Source organism: Phodopus roborovskii, unplaced genomic scaffold, assembly GCF_943737965.1.
Source record: "Phodopus roborovskii unplaced genomic scaffold, PHOROB, whole genome shotgun sequence".
In the NCBI taxonomy this organism is placed as follows: Eukaryota; Metazoa; Chordata; class Mammalia; order Rodentia; family Cricetidae; genus Phodopus; species Phodopus roborovskii.
The window spans coordinates 13761028-13778784 of NW_026126578.1; the positions used below are offsets into that span (position 1 = coordinate 13761028).

The following is a 17757-nucleotide window of genomic DNA, read 5'->3' on the forward strand; positions in this document are numbered from 1 at the left end:
ATCTCAAAGTTTAAGTCCCATCTTCCCCAGATTTAACCTCCAGGAGACATGCTCATCTTCCCACCACCACCTGCTCTCTGAGAGTCCCATGAATGGACTCTCTTCCACTGTGATCTTTCCTTGTGGAGTTCCCTGTGTGAAGGAGCCCCTACCCTGTTTCTCCTTAAGAAAGTAGAGTCTGAAGTCCAGACATTCGCACCCAGTAGCCAATCAGAGGCATTCCCATCCACTAGCCAATCAGAGAATCAAATTGTGTGATTGGATGGGGCAAAAGAATGTTCACAAGGTCACAGAGGGTTAACTCAGTCCCTTTCCAGCTTCGATCCTGAAAGGCAAGTGAAGAAACAAATGAACGCCAGAAGGCACGAAGGCCTTAATTTCCAAGAGCGCTGTCCTAAGAGCTAGGGCCCTCAACACAACATGGTTCTCACTCCTTCACGTTTCTTTTTCTGTCTACCCCATGAGTGTTTATACAATGAAACTGTATTATATAAAATAGGAAAAGTCCATTTTTTCTAAGCCAATAGAACAGTTACACAGGGAGGCTATGAAGATGGCTCAGTCAGCAAAGCCCTTGCCTTTTGACATAAGGAACATAAGGGTTCATTTCCCATAATCCACCTGCATTCCCCGTGATGGGAAGGTGGAGACAGGAGGGCCCCTAGGGCCCACTGGCCAGCCAACCTAGACTACATGGTGAGCTCCAGACACATGACAGACCATCTCTCAAAATAAATAAATAACTAGGTAGAAAGGTTGTCCTCTGCCCGCCCCCGACAGGAGGCAAATATACATACATAAAGACAGACATACAGACAGAAAGATATATATACCCATAGACACACCCTCACAATACACTCACAATCATACAGAAACCATCCCACAAATGCCACTATTAGTTTTTTTTCTGATGTGAACTATGGAGACATTGTGCTCTCTTCATGACTTTAGGACAGTGTGGCACTTGGGAAACTGGGGAAGGAGGTTTTCAAGTTCAAGGCCAGCCTGAGCCACATAGCAAGTCACCAAAAATAAAAAATAAAAAAAAAAAAGTTTCCAAAGACAACAACAGTATCCCAAAAGAGAGTTCTCTCCCTGGAAGGTCCGCTGCCCTGAAGTCCTCTTCCTTCTGAATGGTACCACCCCACCCTGAACTTGACTTCTTTCTCTGCTGGACTCACCTCATTCACAAGGATCAGAGTACTGAGCCATTGCCTGTTCATCTGCGAAATGAATTGACATGTTATTCTTGGGGGAGTTCAGAGGTGATGATCCTTCAGAGGTAAAAGTTCAGCTTTAGCCACATTCAGCCGTCTCCATGTGTGGGGAGTACATAGAGCCACAGGCCCTTTCAGTCCCTAACGCTGTGTGTTACAGTGAGTTATTAATGACATCAGAAGCATCAGCACTCATCAGTCCCCTGAGGACAGTGTGTTCCTTTGGTCTAATGACCACAGCATGGAAAATGCCTCTTCTGTAGACGAGCTTTTATTTATTAGCTATTGATTTTATTATTTATTTCATTTGTTTTGAAACAGAGTCTTGTATAGCCTAGGCTGGCCTCAGACTCTCTATGTAGCTGAAGCTAGCCCTTTCCGCTTTTGCCTTCTAAGTACTGAGATCACAGGCATCTACCACCATGCTTGGCCCCCTTCACTCCCACCTCCATCCCCAGTACTGGGATTGAACACAGGGCCTTGTGAATGCTAGTCAAGAGCTCTATTGGTAAGCTATAGCTACAGTTTTTTTAGACGGACTTTAAAAAAATGTTTTAGGTCATGTAATATGATTGCATGCTGCCTGTCTTAGGGAGGAATATGTGCAAAATTAAGAGCATGAGGTCATAAAAGTGAGATAAAACCGGGCTGGGAGATGCATGTAGGCTCCTCATACTCACCCAGCAGATAGTAGTCATAGACTTTGATGGTTGCAGGTTTCAGGTTGGTGACCAACACACTTTGGATGATGGTCAAAGTGTAAGTTTGAGTCTTCTTACTGAGCTGTGGGGAACAGATCAAGCACATCAAAATGAGGGGGCCAGAGAGGTGGCTCAGTGGTTAGGCTCTGCTGCTCTTCCAGAGGACCTGAGTTGGGTGCTCAGACACATGTTGGATGGCTCACAATTACTTGTCACTCCAGCTGTAGTGGATTCAAGGAACCCTTCTGGCCTTCAGAGGCACCCACAGGCATATCACACACACACACACACACACACACACACACACACACACACACACACACACACCCCACAGATCGGGCAGTAGTGGCGCTCACTTTTAATCCCAGCACTTAGGAGGCAGAGGCAGGTGGATTTCTATGAATTTGAAGCCAGCCTGGTCTACAGAGTAAACTCTGGGATGCCTAGTACTGTTACACAGAGAAACTCTGTCTCAAAAAACAAAACAAAACAAAACAAAAAAAAATCCCAAAAGTACATTTAAAAAAAAGACAGCTAAAAAGAACCAGGTGTCATGACAGCATGGTGACACACATCTGCACTCAGGAGGCTGAGATAAGAGAATCAAGAGTCCAAGCTGAACCTGGGTGATGCAAGACCCTGTTTCAAGGAGAAGGGGAGGAGGGAGAAGAGGGAGAAGAAAAAAAGTGAAAAAGGGGACAGAGTACAGCTCAGTGGTGGGATGTACAGCTCAGTGGTGGGATGTATAGCTCAGTGGTGGGATGTATAGCTCAGTGGTGGGATGTATAACTCAGTGGTAGGATGTATAGCTCAGTGGTGGGATGTATAGCTCAGTGGTGGGATGTATAGCTCAGTGATGGGATGTATAGCTCAGTGGTGGGATGTATAGCTCAGTGGTGGGATGTATAGCTCAGTGATGGGATGTATAGCTCAGTGGTGGGATGTATAGCTCAGTGGTGGGATGTACAGCTCAGTGGTAGGATGTATAGCTCAGTGGTGGGATGTATAGCTCAGTGGTGGGATGTATAGCTCAGTGGTGGGATGTATAGCTCAGTGGTGGGATGTATAGCTCAGTGGTGGGATGTATAGCTCAGTGGTGGGATGTATAGCTCAGTGGTGGGATGTATAGCTCAGTGGTAAGATGTATAGCTCAGTGGTGGGATGTATAGCTCAGTGGTGGGATGTATAGCTCAGTGGTGGGATGAATAGCTCAGTGCTAGAATGCTTGCTGAGCACATATGAGGCTGTAGGTGTGATCCTCTTGGCTACAAGTAAATAAACCAATGTGTCTTTCTGGAAGTTGAATGGGCTGGACAGAGGGTTGAAAATGGAGCATGGATATTCACAGTGAAAGTAAATTTTAATTTGGCACGCTCTTTTCTGTTGGCTATAAAACAAAGGTAACTTTATTCCCTGTGTGAGACAAAATTTGAGGAAAAGTAGAGTTGTATCAAAGTTTAGACTGTTTACTAGGTCCTTGGGAACTTCTAAGTTTATTGAAATAAAAACAAGTTGAATTAAAATTAATCTTAGTATTAAAATAAAATAATATGGACATATAACATGTATTGAGGCTCTTAAGTTTCATTTAAATCAACATGAAACATTTAACTTCTCATTTCAACGAAGCTCAAATTTGCCAAGGATTAGTAATACAATGCTAATTTTCATCATATTCTGTTTCTTTTCTTGCATGTGCCTATTAGAACTCTGGAAACATCTCAGGGCATCAATCTGTGGGAGGACATTGTCTGCAGGGACAGATTGCTTCGAGGGTACCATCGTGGAGCAGACCTCCTCTTACATTGTGCACTCCCAGGCCCTGCTGCAGTCTATGAGTAGAACACGAAGATTTGAAGGGAAGTCAGTGGATACACACATAATCTGGCTCTTTGGCTAGTTCTGAACACCTACCTCCTCCAAGTAAATGTTAAGTGTGTCTTTGCCGGACTCAACCTTCTTCACCAAGGGTTGCTGCAGAAGCTAGATTTTAAAAGGAGGAAAGAAAGAGGTTAGAAGCCAGAGTCAGGCTCTGTACTATCCCGGGGGTAAAGTATTTTATTCAATTTTAAACTCCCAACATTTCAGTTTTACTATGAGGTAAGTTCTAACAAGTATGTATTCTTTTTTTTTCTTGACTGAACCTTTGAATTCCAGCATGTTTTACATACTGTTGTACATGGCCAGCATGACCATGCTCTTTCTGGCCAATTTCAAGTGCTCCAGAAGAAAAATAAACAAGGCATGTAGGCCAAATGTACAGTATTTGCCTAGTATGTGCAAGGCCCTGGGTTCCATCCACAGCACAGGATAAGAATAGAAACAAAAACTATTACTGCATCCATTTTATATATCTGATATACTTCAACAGCCCTTTCAGATGGTCTGATCTTGAGCTGTGAATGTGTGCACATAGATATATAGGATGATGCATGTACATAGATAGATAGGCCAACTTCACCAGGTTTTGGATCATCAATAATGCTAGGCTCCCTAAGAGATAGTTAGAAGAAATAGTGGGAAGAAATAGAAGCCACCTACTAACTGCTTGGTGCCTTCTACGGGACTGAACCCAGACAGCATCTTCACCTCCACAATGGCCATGTTGGAAGAGCTGCGGCTCCCCACGTAACTGAGGGCAGGAAGAAGCAGACTTGTGTCAACGTATTTCCACTCTTGCTACACTCTGCACACACACACACACACACACACACACACACACACACACACACACACACGGGGGGGGCACATATGTACACCCCCATTCCACCTACCCTCTCCACACACAAATTCAGTTCCCAAGACCCAGGTGCACCCGTCTTCCTTGCCTGGTATGTATAGTGAGAGTCAAGGACCGAGGCCTAGTGAGTTTTTCACAGCTGTCTTTCCCGGGTTCCACTTGGAGGCTAAAGGTCTCTGGAATGTTAGCAGGGAAAACGTTGTATCTCAACACCGTCTGGGGAAAAGAGATAACCAAATCAGAATAAGGAAGGACTTCAAATTTTTGTACCTCAAATTGCTAAAAACAGAGAGAGAGAGAGAGGTACACACAGAGGGAGGGTGGAGAGAGGGGGAGAGGGAGAGAAGAAGGAGGGGGGGAGGGAGGTAAGGAAAAGGAGAGGGGAAGGGGAGGTACCAAAGGAGCAAAGGGAGAGGAGGGAGGGAGGGGGGAGTAAGTATCTGAGGAGAGAATTCTCTGATGCTGTTTTCCCAAGCACTCCATTCTCCTGGCCTTCTGCTTGCCTGCACGTAGACACAGCCCTGGCCCGAGGCCTCCACAGTGTACACTCCAGGGATCGTGGGCAGCGCCTCCTGCTGCAGGACCAGTCGGTTGGCACACTTTATGTTGAAAGTGCGATGGAAATTCTCAGTGGATTTTACAACCACGCTGACTTCCTCAGATGGCACGTAGGCAATTGCTGCATACTTGGCAAGTGCTTGGAGGGCAACTACAGTATCCTGAAGTAAAACAATTATAGTGTATTGGTTTGTGAACCACCCACATTAACCTGAAGGACTCTGTAACCAATGCCTGATAGCTGGAGCTAGCTTGAGTGACAGCACTCCTAAGTATATAGAGAACTGTATTCACCTCTTCTGGGAAAGCTGATAGGGAAACCCCGACAAAGCTGTATCGACAATCATCACCAACAAGTTGTTATTGAACAACATTAGGTCATCTGGCCATTCCGGTGAATTTATACTTAGAAATAGAACTTGGCTTCAAAGGGGTTTATTTATAGAATCAAGTGGATAATAGCTTATGGTACATTTCTTGTTGGAGGAATAGCAACTACTTGATCCCTCAGAAAGTTCATACCTTCTGCAGCCATTTATTCTGTGCTGGAGAGGGTACCAGGACCCTTGGATAATCTTTCCTTTCAGTCCAAGGCTTCTTAGCTACTGGGGCACATGGTATCTTTTCTTTAACTCTGAATAAGACAGACTGTCACTAAAGCACATTGCATTGTATAGCCTGAAGCTTTCCATTTCAAAACTGACACTTATATAAATTACAACAAAGAGGGAGAAAATAAGATGCCCAGGAAAACTGCTATATTCTGCTCTCTACTGTGAGAATTTCTACATGCTTGACATTGTCGAATACACATTACATAATAAAGAACCTCACTTTCAATATCCCAAAGCGACCAAAAGAACATGCATGTTTAGATAGCATTGCTGCCCTATGAAGTAGGAAGGTAGAGTAGCCCTGTGGAGGATGCAAACTCGCTTCCCCAGTAAAGCTCTGCTTCCCTTTGTGAGCTGGAGCCATTGTGTTACTGTTTCAACACACTGAAGCAATTACTTCAACAGGACATCCCATGGGCTGAAGATTCAGGGTGTGTGTGTGTGTGTGTGTTTGTGTATATATGTGATATGTGTATGACTGTGTGTGTATGTGATTGTATATGTATGAGTATGTATGTGTGTGTATGGTTGTGCATATGTGTGTGGGAGCTTATGATTGTGTGTATGTGTGTGAGTGCTTGTGTGTGAACACATGTATGTATTTGTGATTGTGCGTATGTGTGAGTGTGTGTGAGTACATGTGTGTGATGGTGTATATGTGCATGAGTCTGAGTATGTGTGATTGTGTGTGTGAGTGTTTGTGCATGTGTATGTGTGTGTGAGAGAGAAAGACTTTTTTTTTTTTAATCCATTAAGGATTTTAGTGAAAAAAATTCTGACAGGCATTTGTCTCTCATAGCTCTGAAGATTTCTCTCATTGTTTGCAGAATATTTATATATATTCTAATTACTCAGGGCTAGAAAACAAGAACTCTTTCCTGATCGAGAATGTCCCAGAGGAGCTGGGGTGTCGCCAGTGGCAGACTGCGCTTAGTAGGGACAAAGCCCAGGTTTCAATCCCCAGCAGCAAAATTAAAAATAAATAAAACCATTTTCAACCCCTACGGAAAAACAACAAAAGATGTCCCCTGAAGTAAGGCACAGTACCAGTTCTTTTTTTTAAAAACCCATTAAATTGGTTGGGTGTGGTGATGCACACCTTTTATGTCAGTGCTAGGAGGCAGAGGCAGGCAAATCTCTGGTCAGCCTGGTCTACATAGTGAGTTTCAGCACATCCAGGGCTACAGAGACAAACCCTGTCTCAAAAATAAAATAAAATAAAGTAAAATAAAATAAAATAAAATAAAGCAGTACTGGGATTAAAGGTGTGACTGACACTGCTCAACCTTACACTAACTTCAATAAATCAATTTATAATTCCCATGAAGACAATATATTTTCTTCTTCGTTTGAGTAATTTTCACATGTTAGATATTCATTTTTCAGAACAATGTACAAATGACTAACCACCCTGTTATAAGCTACACATATGTGTATGTGTGTACTTGTATGTATGTATGTGCAATGAGTGCACTGTGGATCAAACCCAAGGCTTTGCCCATGCTAGGCAAGTGTTCTTCCACTGAGCTACACCCTGAGCTCTAAGATAAGTTTTGATACATTCAAATTTACCACAAATTCTACCTTTCTTTATCTCCTCCTGTTACTTTCCTAGTTTAATGAAACAGTCTCTTGGTCCCCAAGTCTTGGTGCCTCTGTTCCCATCATTTCTTTTTCCTTTCAGTACCTTTCCTTTCCTACCAAATTTTTATATACCTGCTTACATCCCTCCCTTTAAACCACTGTCTTCAAAACATTTTTGTTTTTTAAAATCTGAACAAGGCATGTAGCTCAGTGGTAGTGTGCTTGATCCAATAGTCACACACACACACACACATGCATGAACACACATGCGCACGCATACATACAGACACATGATACACATACACAGACACATACATGCACACATCCAAACCACTCTTATCCTTCAAGCTGATGATATAAGTGCTTATACACACAGGCACACACAGTCTTTTGATTAATTTGATAAAGTTTGCATCTTTATGGTGTTTAATTCCAGATTCCCCTTCATTTATACGGTATTTTGAGACAGGGTCTGGCTGGTCTCAGACTCAGAGATGAGTTCTCTGCCTCCCCAATACTAGGATTAAAGATGTGTGTTCCTTCCTTTCTATGAAATGTGACCTAGTTTTCCTTCTATGGTGTAAATGTTTGGAGTAGAGATTATGTCTTACTAACTCTCCAATACCTGCAATAGTGGAGGGGAACAAGCCCATGAACCCTTGATTTTCATATGTACAGATCGCCTAATAGGCTTTATAATTTGCTAACATATACATTTTGCCATAACTATGGGTGTCCTATTCTTATTTACATGTTGTCCTAATTTGGTTTGTTTGTTTGTTTCTTTGTTTTGTTTTGTTTTCTCGAAACAGGGTTTCTCTGTGTAGCCCTGGCTGTCCTGGAACTCATTCTGTGGACCAGGCTGGCCTTGAACTCAGAGAAACGGCTGCCTCTGCCTGATGAGTGCTGGGCATAAAGGTGTGTGCCAAAGCCTGACTCAGGCTGCTTTCTTATACCACACAGGACCATCTGCCCAGGGTTGCCCTGCCCACATCGGGCTGGGCCCTCCCATATCAATCAAATACACTTGCCTACAGGTAATCTGGTGGAGGTATTCTCTCAGGTGAGGGTTCCTCTTCCTACATGACTCTAGCTTGTGTCTAGTTGACAAAAGCTAACCAGTGCACACATAGAGATACAAAGAAAAGACCAAGTGCATCTGATATCACTCACACTGTAACAGGCCCCCAGGTCTTAGCATAACTGATGGCATGTTACAGACACCATTCTGACCTTAAAACCCAGCACGTTGGCCCCACATACCTGCTGAAATAGAAATAAGACCTAATCCATAAAGACCTAGTCCACAGTTCCCGAAAGGTCCCTAAATGTACTGCCTCTGCTTCCCGGCTTCTGTAGTTCTGCTTCTTGCTAAGTATGACAACCAGAATGTGGTCGCTCAGAGCTGCAGGGTTCGGGCAAGGTCTCAGGACAGCTGCCAGCCAGCAAAACTTTCTTTTCCGTTTTACAAGTGTCCTTGTGGTAGTCTCTGGTGGGCTTATCTTAAAACATGTTCACATGACCCAATTAATCCCTCCATATATTTTTCATATGTGTCCTCTCCATTTCTATAAGATTCTAAGGACCCAGAGGGCAAGGGAGATATTTCTCTATCTCCACAGCTTACCTGGCTATATCAGACAAGCAGGCTACTCACCTGAGTGGAAGAGAAGCCCCCATATGCATTGCGTTGTTTAGCCAACCAAGCCACTATGCTAGTAGCCTTGGCTATTTCCTCTTGAGTCAGGCTGTTTTTGGTGAGGTGGGCCAACAACACATAGGCTGTAAGCTCTACATTCACCGCCTCAGGCTCAGACCAAGGACTGGTGTCTGAAATGCTGGATTTCTGCCTCCAGTGAATAGATTCTCCTATAGAGAAGAAAGCATCACTGCAGAGGCTTGCCAAGAACCAAGTCTTTCCCATTTTCACTTAGAAAACATCACACCTTAAAGTGGAGAAGTGGCAGCCAAGAATGAAAATACTTCTCCAAATCGGCGGATTCAATTAGCCCTGTTGGATTCAATTAGCCCTGTGTGTGTGTGTGTGTGTGTGTGTGTGTGTGTGTGTAACTCCCCAAAGTGAAGCTAAAAGGTCAATAAATGTTCCTGCTGCAGAAATGTGTGAGAATCATTCTTGTTAGTTTATAGGTTCTGATGCTAATGCAAATAAGTAGGTAAAAACTTCATAAGAATTTTGTGTGCTTGGGACATTTGTTGCTGCTGCTAAGATTGTAGTAATTTTTCATCATTTACTTCACTTATTCAAAGGCTGGCAATTTTGAAAACAAAAACGGTAAGGTAGTATATGGATGCTGGGAAACCATAGAAGAAAATGTACTGATAAGCATCGTGGTTTAATGAGGATCAGGAAAAACTGAATATCTCACTACAGATAAGGCAATAGGATAGAACACAGGGCAAAAATAAACCTTGACGATGGGTACCCCAAAGAAGAACACATGGAAATAAACAGTGGGAGAAGACTGTCCTTAAAAGAAGCTGAGACAATGAACAACTCAATGAGGTAATCGGACTGGAAGAGCAAAACAGAAAACATGTGGGCTGCAATTCAGGATAATACAAAAGAGACTAGCACAATAAATCAATCTAATGGGGAACAGGTGTGTCCTGCCCGCTCTTAACAAGCGTCAAGTACAAGACAAAAAACTATGCTGAGCTCACAGGAGAGGACAGTGTGGTACCAGTGGTACTGGTGTTCATACAGATGAAAGCTGAGATTAAATTTCTTCCTGGAAATATAATTATACATATATAGACAAAGAAAATGTACTGATGTTTCACTTACGACTCTGTTATAACTTCAAATATTATTCTAAATATGCCCAAATTAATCTTAGACCAGATTATCTCCACACCGGTTCTACGACACCAGTAGATCAACTTTGACAAATGCATTCCCCTGTTCAGAATATGCAATGGTGTCTTTTGAGGACTTAAATGGACTTTCTCTCAAAACTCTCAATGATGAGCTTATGACTCAACTTCTACCAAAATAAACCCTGAACATACGTGAGGCAGAGGATGGTACAGAAAATGATGGTTAACTCAGCGCACCTTCACAATTCCAAAGAATGCCTAGCATGACCAACACACCTGAGACAGTGGCCTGCTGATCTAACTTGTGAAGAAGAACCCTTCTGATTTCCGTGTCTCCAGCCAGAGAGAAGGTATAAGCTAACAGGGCCTGGGTGTAGAGGCTGCTAGTGGAGGTGACAGACTTCCTGAGACACTGCAGACCTTGTCTCACCATCGGGTCCTAAAAGGTCAGCATGATCAATTGAATTCATGGCATTTCTCCTAAGATGGGAAGCAATAAGGATATCATCAAATCTTCCTCGACTTTAACAGAGTGAATAGTGGGCCAGTGGGTCCATGGATAAACTCGCTCGCCACCAAGCCTGATGACCCGATGGTTGGACATCCAGAGCCCATGTGGTAGAAGTAGATAGCCAGCTCCTGCAGGTTGTCTTCTAATCTACACACACACACACACACACACACACACACACGAGCATGCACAGAGAGAATAAAATATAATGACAGGGTGAATAGGGAGAGAGAAGGATAAATGTCTCTAGGAACAGGCAAGACAAGGAGTTAGCAAACTCACATTGCCGGTCTTCCCCATCTCCAGCAGTGCTGCTGTGATGTATGCAGTCAGGGAAATCTCATCATCAACACCACCCTAGGGGGAAGCGGGGGCACAGGGCATCAGAGCTGCGGTCAACACCTCGAAGAATAATGTGTAGATTGCAAGAAGAAATCGTCTCCCCTGGAGCTTTCTGCAGCCCTGACTGCCCAGGACACACAGGGAAGTAAGTAAGCCACAGGAAGAGGCAGCCCGAGGCCACCAGCTGGGTGGGCACTTAGAAAATCTGAGGTTAGAGGTGGAAGAGTAAATTTCTCATTGTGAACCCCACCCCCTCCCCAGGGAACACAAGCCCAGCCCGTTATCTGGGAAATATTAAGTGTAGCCTTCCCTGCACAACACTGTTCCTAGAAAGAGCTTTGGAAATCTGAAAAACTATGGAATCGAAAATTTTCCTTATTCCATAGATAAGAAAATTAGTACTTCAAAACATGAAACGGCTTGTCCACAGCACAACTAAAACACCGTGAGTCTGGAATTTGAAGTCACAGAGTGTAACTGGTGTTTTTATGCCAAACCACTGAATTTGAAGTCACGGTGACAAGTTCTTATTGGGCTGTTTGGCTCTGGTAAGAAAGAAGGAGAAAAAACCAACCCCCTAGAATCTTGTTCTAGTCAACTCCTGTTGTGTACTTTGATGTATATGCCAACAGCCCCAGCTGGGCGTTGGAGGCCCATGCCTTTAATCCCAGCACTCGGGAGGCAGAAGCAGGCAGATCTCTGTGAGTTTGAGACCAGTCTGGTCTACAAGAGCTAGTTCCAGGACAGTCTCCAAAACTACACAGAGAAATCCTGTCTCGAAAAACTAAAACCAAACAAACAAAAACCCAACACCAACAACAAAACAACAACAACAACAAAAGCCCCCCAAAACATGCCAACAGCCCCCCCCCATAAAGGAGCAGGTCTTGAAGGCTTGGTCCCCAGCCTCTGGTGCTACTGGGATATCATGGGAACTTTTAGGGAGTGGGCTGTGGGAGGAAGTTCAGTTATTAGATATGCCCTAGAAGGCATATCTCTAATAACTGTTTGTGTCTCTGCTTCCAGTTTTCCGCTGTCCCACATGGTACACTCACCCACCCAGGTCTGAAGGGATGGGGCCGAGCAACTACAGACTAAAACCTCTGCGACTATGAGCCAAAAGAAGTGTTTTCTCCTCAACCATTTTCCATCAGTGGCAGAAAGCAACGGCTGCGGAGTATAGGAAAGAGGAGGGAGATGGGAGACTGATACGGTTGATGGTCATGACGATATGATTCCAGAGTGCAGGGTTGCTAGTCCAGGACTTGGGATAGCGATGGGAACTACTCCTCCAGGATAGTTCACGCAAATCTCTCTCTCTGGGTGTGCTGTGAAATAGGCAAGCATATCACATACCCGCACCTTGACCTATACTGGGGAGTGTGATAGTTAAACTGACAACTTGATGAGATACGTGATCACCCGGGAGAGAAGCCTCTAGGCATGCTCACAAGAGATTATCGATGTTGATTAAAGCAGGAAGAGCACCTGAGCGTGGTCAGTCCATGGGCTGGGGTCCTGGACTGCATACAATGAAGGGAAATGAACCGAGCATGAGCATGCCTCCCTGCTTTCTGATTGCAGATACAATGTGCCAAACTGCCTCCTCAAGCTCCTATGTCATGACTTTCCTGACACGATGCCATCAAACCGTGCGCTAAATGAAACCCTCCCTTCCTTATAAGATTTTTGTCAGGGGTTGTATCACAGAAAAGGAAAAGTCACTGACAGAGGCGTAGAGACAATGAGGAATGGGAAGGGGGGGGGTTCCTTGCATCTCTGGGCCTTTGTAAGTGAGATTAATAGCATACGGGTACTTAGCTCACTGATTTGTTGTAAACATGAAGTATCAAACATATTGAGAACAGGGCCTGGTACAAAAGACACTGGGAAATGGCTTTGTTTCAGGCCTGGGGCAATAGCATGGGACCGAGAGACGCCCTGGTCCAGCAGTCTGAAACTTCAGTTTCCAATGAGATCATCACAGGCCACCAGCTCTCACTCCCAGTTTCCACTCACTGTGTCTGGGGTAGGAGCCGGGATCTGCATCTCCGACGAATTCCCAGCTGGGGCTGATGCCCGTGATCTGAACACTAGACTAGACTCTGAAGACCCTTCTTGTTCCACAGACAAGAAAACAGAAGAGCAGACTAATAAGCACTTGACCAAGACCACCCACAGCAGGGCTCGACCTGAAAAGGCACTCCCGGGCACAGAGGGGCTGCAGGCCCCTGCAAAGATCCCCACCTTCATAGCTGTGTGCAGGAGCTTTCCCACATTGTCGTAACAGCCACTGGGGAGCTGGTTTCCTGCCATCCACTCGAGGGCATCCTGGATGTTCTTGTCATCGATGAAGATGAATTTCTGAGCTTGGCCAAAGCATTTTGTGACAAAGGCTGTCAACCTACACAGGTGAAGACAAAAAGCACAGCAAGAAGAGGGACTCTCCAGATGATGGCGCACGGTACGGTTCCAGTTTGTTCTGGTTCTAGAAGGGGGCCAAGGCAACGCGAAAAGGGTGAACTAAGGCCCTGGGGAAAAAGTGAGGGACTTGACTAGGAGCGAGCAAAACGAAGCGGCATCGAAGGGCAGAGGCTGAGAGCCACAGGAAGGGGATTGCAGGGAGAAATGGGAGAGAGGGGGTTGCTTCAAGGGTTAGGTTCTGGGGTGCAGAACCTGTGGCCAGCAGGCAGTGTTACCATGTGTTGCCATTTCCATCCTGTTCCCCAAAGGCGCTGTACGAGCCATTGCTGTGTTTATACATCAGTTCCTTCTGGTACCCTGAGGAAGCAAGATGTGTTTTTAGGTGCCATGACAACGTCAACTCCCATTATCAAGATTTTCAAGGATGTGGGACACTTCAGAAACTGAACTTCTCCATTGCTTATCACCTATTGTAAGCTTTCCAGAAGGGTGTCCAATGAAAAAGGTCTAACTTACCTATCTCCAGGAAGCCTACTGCCCGAGACCTGATCTCTGAAGTCAGCAGCCCTGTCTTCTCCAGATACTGCAACACGTAGATGATGGGAGCAAAAATGACCATGTTCTGCTCCCCACAGCCACTGGGCATCTGCACCAGACCATCTAGGTGTTGGAGGGCTGTGCCCATGATGTCCCCTGCGATTTAGATGGAGAAATAAAGGATGTGGTAGCTGTCCTGGAACTCACTCTGTAGACCAGGCTGTCCTTGAACTTAGAGATCTGTCTGTTTCTGCCTCCCAAGTGCTGGGATTAAAGGTGAACACCACCACCTAGTTGAATACAGGGATTTTAAGTGGAAATGTAGCCAGAGATGTTACAAGTGACATAACAAAACCACCATACTTAGCCTTAATACCTAAGCTCCTCAACCACACATAAACTTACCCCCAAATGAGTGCATTCCTCCCAGACACCCATAGAATGGATACTTTCTCCAAGTCACACTTACTGACACAGCATCCACCCCCCACAAGCTAGCTAGCAGGATACTGTGACTCAAGTTCAAATCTACAAATATGTACTCAATATCAACTGTGTTAGAGGAAAAAGACACAACCCACGTTCTCAGAGTGAAGACGGATCTCATATGGGTCAGCATTGGCGGTGAATGCATGCAGTGGCCGAGTTACAGAGAGGTCATGGTCACAAAAGAGAAAGTGATGTCATGATCACAAAAGAGAAAGGAAGGGATCTTGGCAGGGGTGAGAGAATAAAGTACCCAGCGGTACCCAGCTCCTGGCAGGTGCTAGATACTGTGGTGACAACTCTATATCACAGGTCTTAGTCCTATGTCAGTCCTGAGAGGAGAGGAGGTCACTATCACTGTTTCACAGAGGGAAAGGTCATCTGTGACCCTGTTCGGGTCGTGTAGGGGTTCAGTGGCAAGATGAACGTGTCAAACTCCATGTCTGCTCATTTCCACCATTCTCCCTGTGGAGTAAAGTGCACTGCACACTCTCTGTGTGAACGTGGCTGTTGTTACCTTCTGAACTGAACACAGACGCTTCATTGTTAAATGGCTGCAGCAAACATTTTATCGTTTCTCCACCCAGGTTATAGATACCTTAAACCCAAATACACAGCAAACATCTGTAACAGCGAGCTTCCTCCTGCTCCAACACCTCCATTGTTCATTGTTTAAAAGGTTTTATTTTTATCCTGCCTTGATTCCTTCATTTTTAAAAAAGATATTTTGTTAGAGTGTGTGTCTGTGTATGTGTGCGTGCATGTGTGTGTGCATGTGTATGTGTGTGTGCATGTGTGTGTGTGTGTGTGTGCGCATTCATGTGTGTGTATGTGGGGTACCCTCAGAGGCCAGAAGGAGTGCATTAGATCCCCAGGAGTCATAGTTACAAGCAAGTTTGAGTGGTCTGACATGGTTGCTGGATCCTCTGGAAGGGCGGAATGTGCTCCTAACCTGCAGGTACTGACGCTGCCTTCATTCTAACCTGCATTTGTAGCCCCGTCTGGGCCATTGCTCTCGTACAGGACTGCTTCCCTTCTTTCACCCCCTCACACCTCAGACACTTGCTTTAGGTGCGTGTGATGCGCATGTGCTGCACCACTGCACCCCTGCAGCTTCTGGTCCACTTGGCCCTTTCCCAGCATGCCGCTTACCCAGAGCAGTAATGTGAGCTCTGGCCGAGTCAGGAACAGCATCCACAGGGAGCTCCAGGGAGACAGAGTCTGAAGCCGCCACCTCTCCTGTGACCACAGAGAAGAGGTGACATGGATGGTGGGATCCTGGGATTCTGAGTCCAGTTCTGTGACTAAGAGATTTCTACACCTGGTGTGCCCCAGTACTTCCGATAGGGTGGCATGCAGCTGGGTTTGAGCCGATTCACAGTGATTTTTGCAGAAAATAAAGCTCAAGGAGTCATATGTGGGCTCCTTAGATTTTTTTTTTTTTTAATCCTGCCCTTCATTCCTTGGTCCCAGCAGGATAACAACCTAGCCTCGCTTCCCCCTTCCAGTCTGCACACTCCTCTGCCTTGTTTGTTCGTTTGGTTGCTTGGTTTGGTTTGGTTTGGTAACAAGGTCTCTCTTTATGTGGCCCTGGCTAGCCTGGAACTCCCTGTTTAGACCAAGTTGACCTCAACCTTGTGGTGATCCTCCTGCCTCTGCACCCAACTGGGATTACAGGTTGCACCACACCCAGCACCTTCCTCCTTTTGTGCGTGAACATCCCCTGTTGCCCAAGGAACCTCTCCCCAGCCACCCTCTCAAGCCCACCCACCTTTGGGACACAGCAATGAGCTGTGAGTCTTCTCCACAAGGACACCTTCAGGCTGCATGACACAATGGAGTGAGCATCAGATGAACGGCATGATGGGAATAGAAGCAGGGAGGACAGGGACGAGGCCCTTCCCATGTTCCCATGCTTCCCTCGGAATGTAAGAAAGGGAGATTTTCTTTGAAGGACCCTGTCTCGATCCAGGGATGGCCTCTTTCATAAACACCTACAGCTAGGGGAACCTTTAGAAAAGTTTTTCAGAAGCAAGGTTAACAATAGGGTTTGTAATGGGTTAAAAAAGCAAATGTTGTGGTCATGCGTTTTGATAAGGGAAGCTAGCATTCGTTTGAATATTTGCAGTGAGCCTGGTATCACATTGAGCACTCCCATGGGCCAATGGTGTGGGTTAGGCAAATAGCTAAGACAGAAAGGCCAAGGAGAACACAGAAACTTCCAGACGGGAGGTAGAGTGTGAGGGCTGTGGCACTGACTGGCAGGGTGGCACTGAGCATCCTGTGTAGTTGTTGTCTCCACCTGATGCCAATCCTGAGAGACACTCACCTTGACAAGAACTGGCTTGATGAGCGTGTCACTCTGGCCTCTACTAGGGACAACCCCCTTCCGGTCCCCACAGAGTTCATTGCTGTCTACAATCTTGGTACTAATAGTGAAGTTGACATGACCTGAGGGGAGATAAAGGAACAGGAGTATCAGCATAACAACCAGGGGGCTAATGAGGCCTCTTCCGCTTTAGACTCTCAAACTGGCATCACCTGGGACCTTGTCACAGTTCAAGTCCTAGCTCAGAGGCCTGGTGTGCAGCCTGGATTCTGCACATCTTAGATACTCCTGGGTGATGCGAGGCAGTGTGGGAGGTGACTTGTAAGGGTAAGGAGCCCTGTGTTTTGATGGTTACCTCCTTTGGGGTGTGGGCTGGGTTGAATGACTCCACTAAGTAGGGTAGGGTGCTTGGCTTTTTTTGGGTTTTTGTAGTATTGGTGCTGAGGATGGAAACTAAGGGCCTATGACACATACTAGGCCATCAGTCTGCCATTGAGGCAGGTCCCCAGCCCCAGTGACTCGAGACAGAGCAGAAGCAATGGACTAGGTCTTCTGATGCTCACACAAAGGCTGCAGGTTCCATGGGCTGTGGAGAAGGACAGCTGCTTTGTGACTGCCCAGAGCAGTGGAATAAAGGCTCCGGCTTACAGATGAAGCTAAGAATGTGGCATTTGGACCATGAGCCTGCCAGAAACAGGACCTTTGAAGTGAACTTGGAAGCAGATCTTCTCTCAAGCCTTCAGGCAAGACCCTGACAGCTTCATGACAGACCCTAGTGTCACATAAATCAGGTGTGGTCACACATGACTATAATCCTAGCTCTCAGGAGCTTGAGGCTTGGATCTGAAGCTCAAGACAGTCCTCAGCTACATAGTG

General features: G+C 45.5%; 1 protein-coding gene across 1 annotated transcript in view; it reads right to left on the minus strand.

Annotated features, from left to right (window-relative positions):
• Positions 1-221: 221 nt before the first annotated feature.
• The window catches only part of A2ml1 (alpha-2-macroglobulin like 1), a 41972-nt gene continuing 24436 nt past the window's right edge, over positions 222-17757 (minus strand). Inside the window, exons 21-36 of the mRNA XM_051203539.1 lie at positions 16882-17003; positions 16324-16375; positions 15705-15791; positions 14046-14222; positions 13805-13886; positions 13353-13509; positions 11046-11120; positions 10529-10691; positions 9072-9283; positions 5162-5377; positions 4747-4874; positions 4460-4550; positions 3833-3901; positions 1898-2000; positions 1182-1223; positions 222-325 (exon numbers count right to left, since the gene is read on the minus strand). Of these exons, the coding sequence (XP_051059496.1) occupies positions 1183-1223; positions 1898-2000; positions 3833-3901; positions 4460-4550; positions 4747-4874; positions 5162-5377; positions 9072-9283; positions 10529-10691; positions 11046-11120; positions 13353-13509; positions 13805-13886; positions 14046-14222; positions 15705-15791; positions 16324-16375; positions 16882-17003 (1775 nt within the window). The 3' untranslated portion in view covers positions 222-325; position 1182. The remainder of the gene's footprint in view (positions 326-1181; positions 1224-1897; positions 2001-3832; positions 3902-4459; positions 4551-4746; positions 4875-5161; positions 5378-9071; positions 9284-10528; positions 10692-11045; positions 11121-13352; positions 13510-13804; positions 13887-14045; positions 14223-15704; positions 15792-16323; positions 16376-16881; positions 17004-17757) is intronic.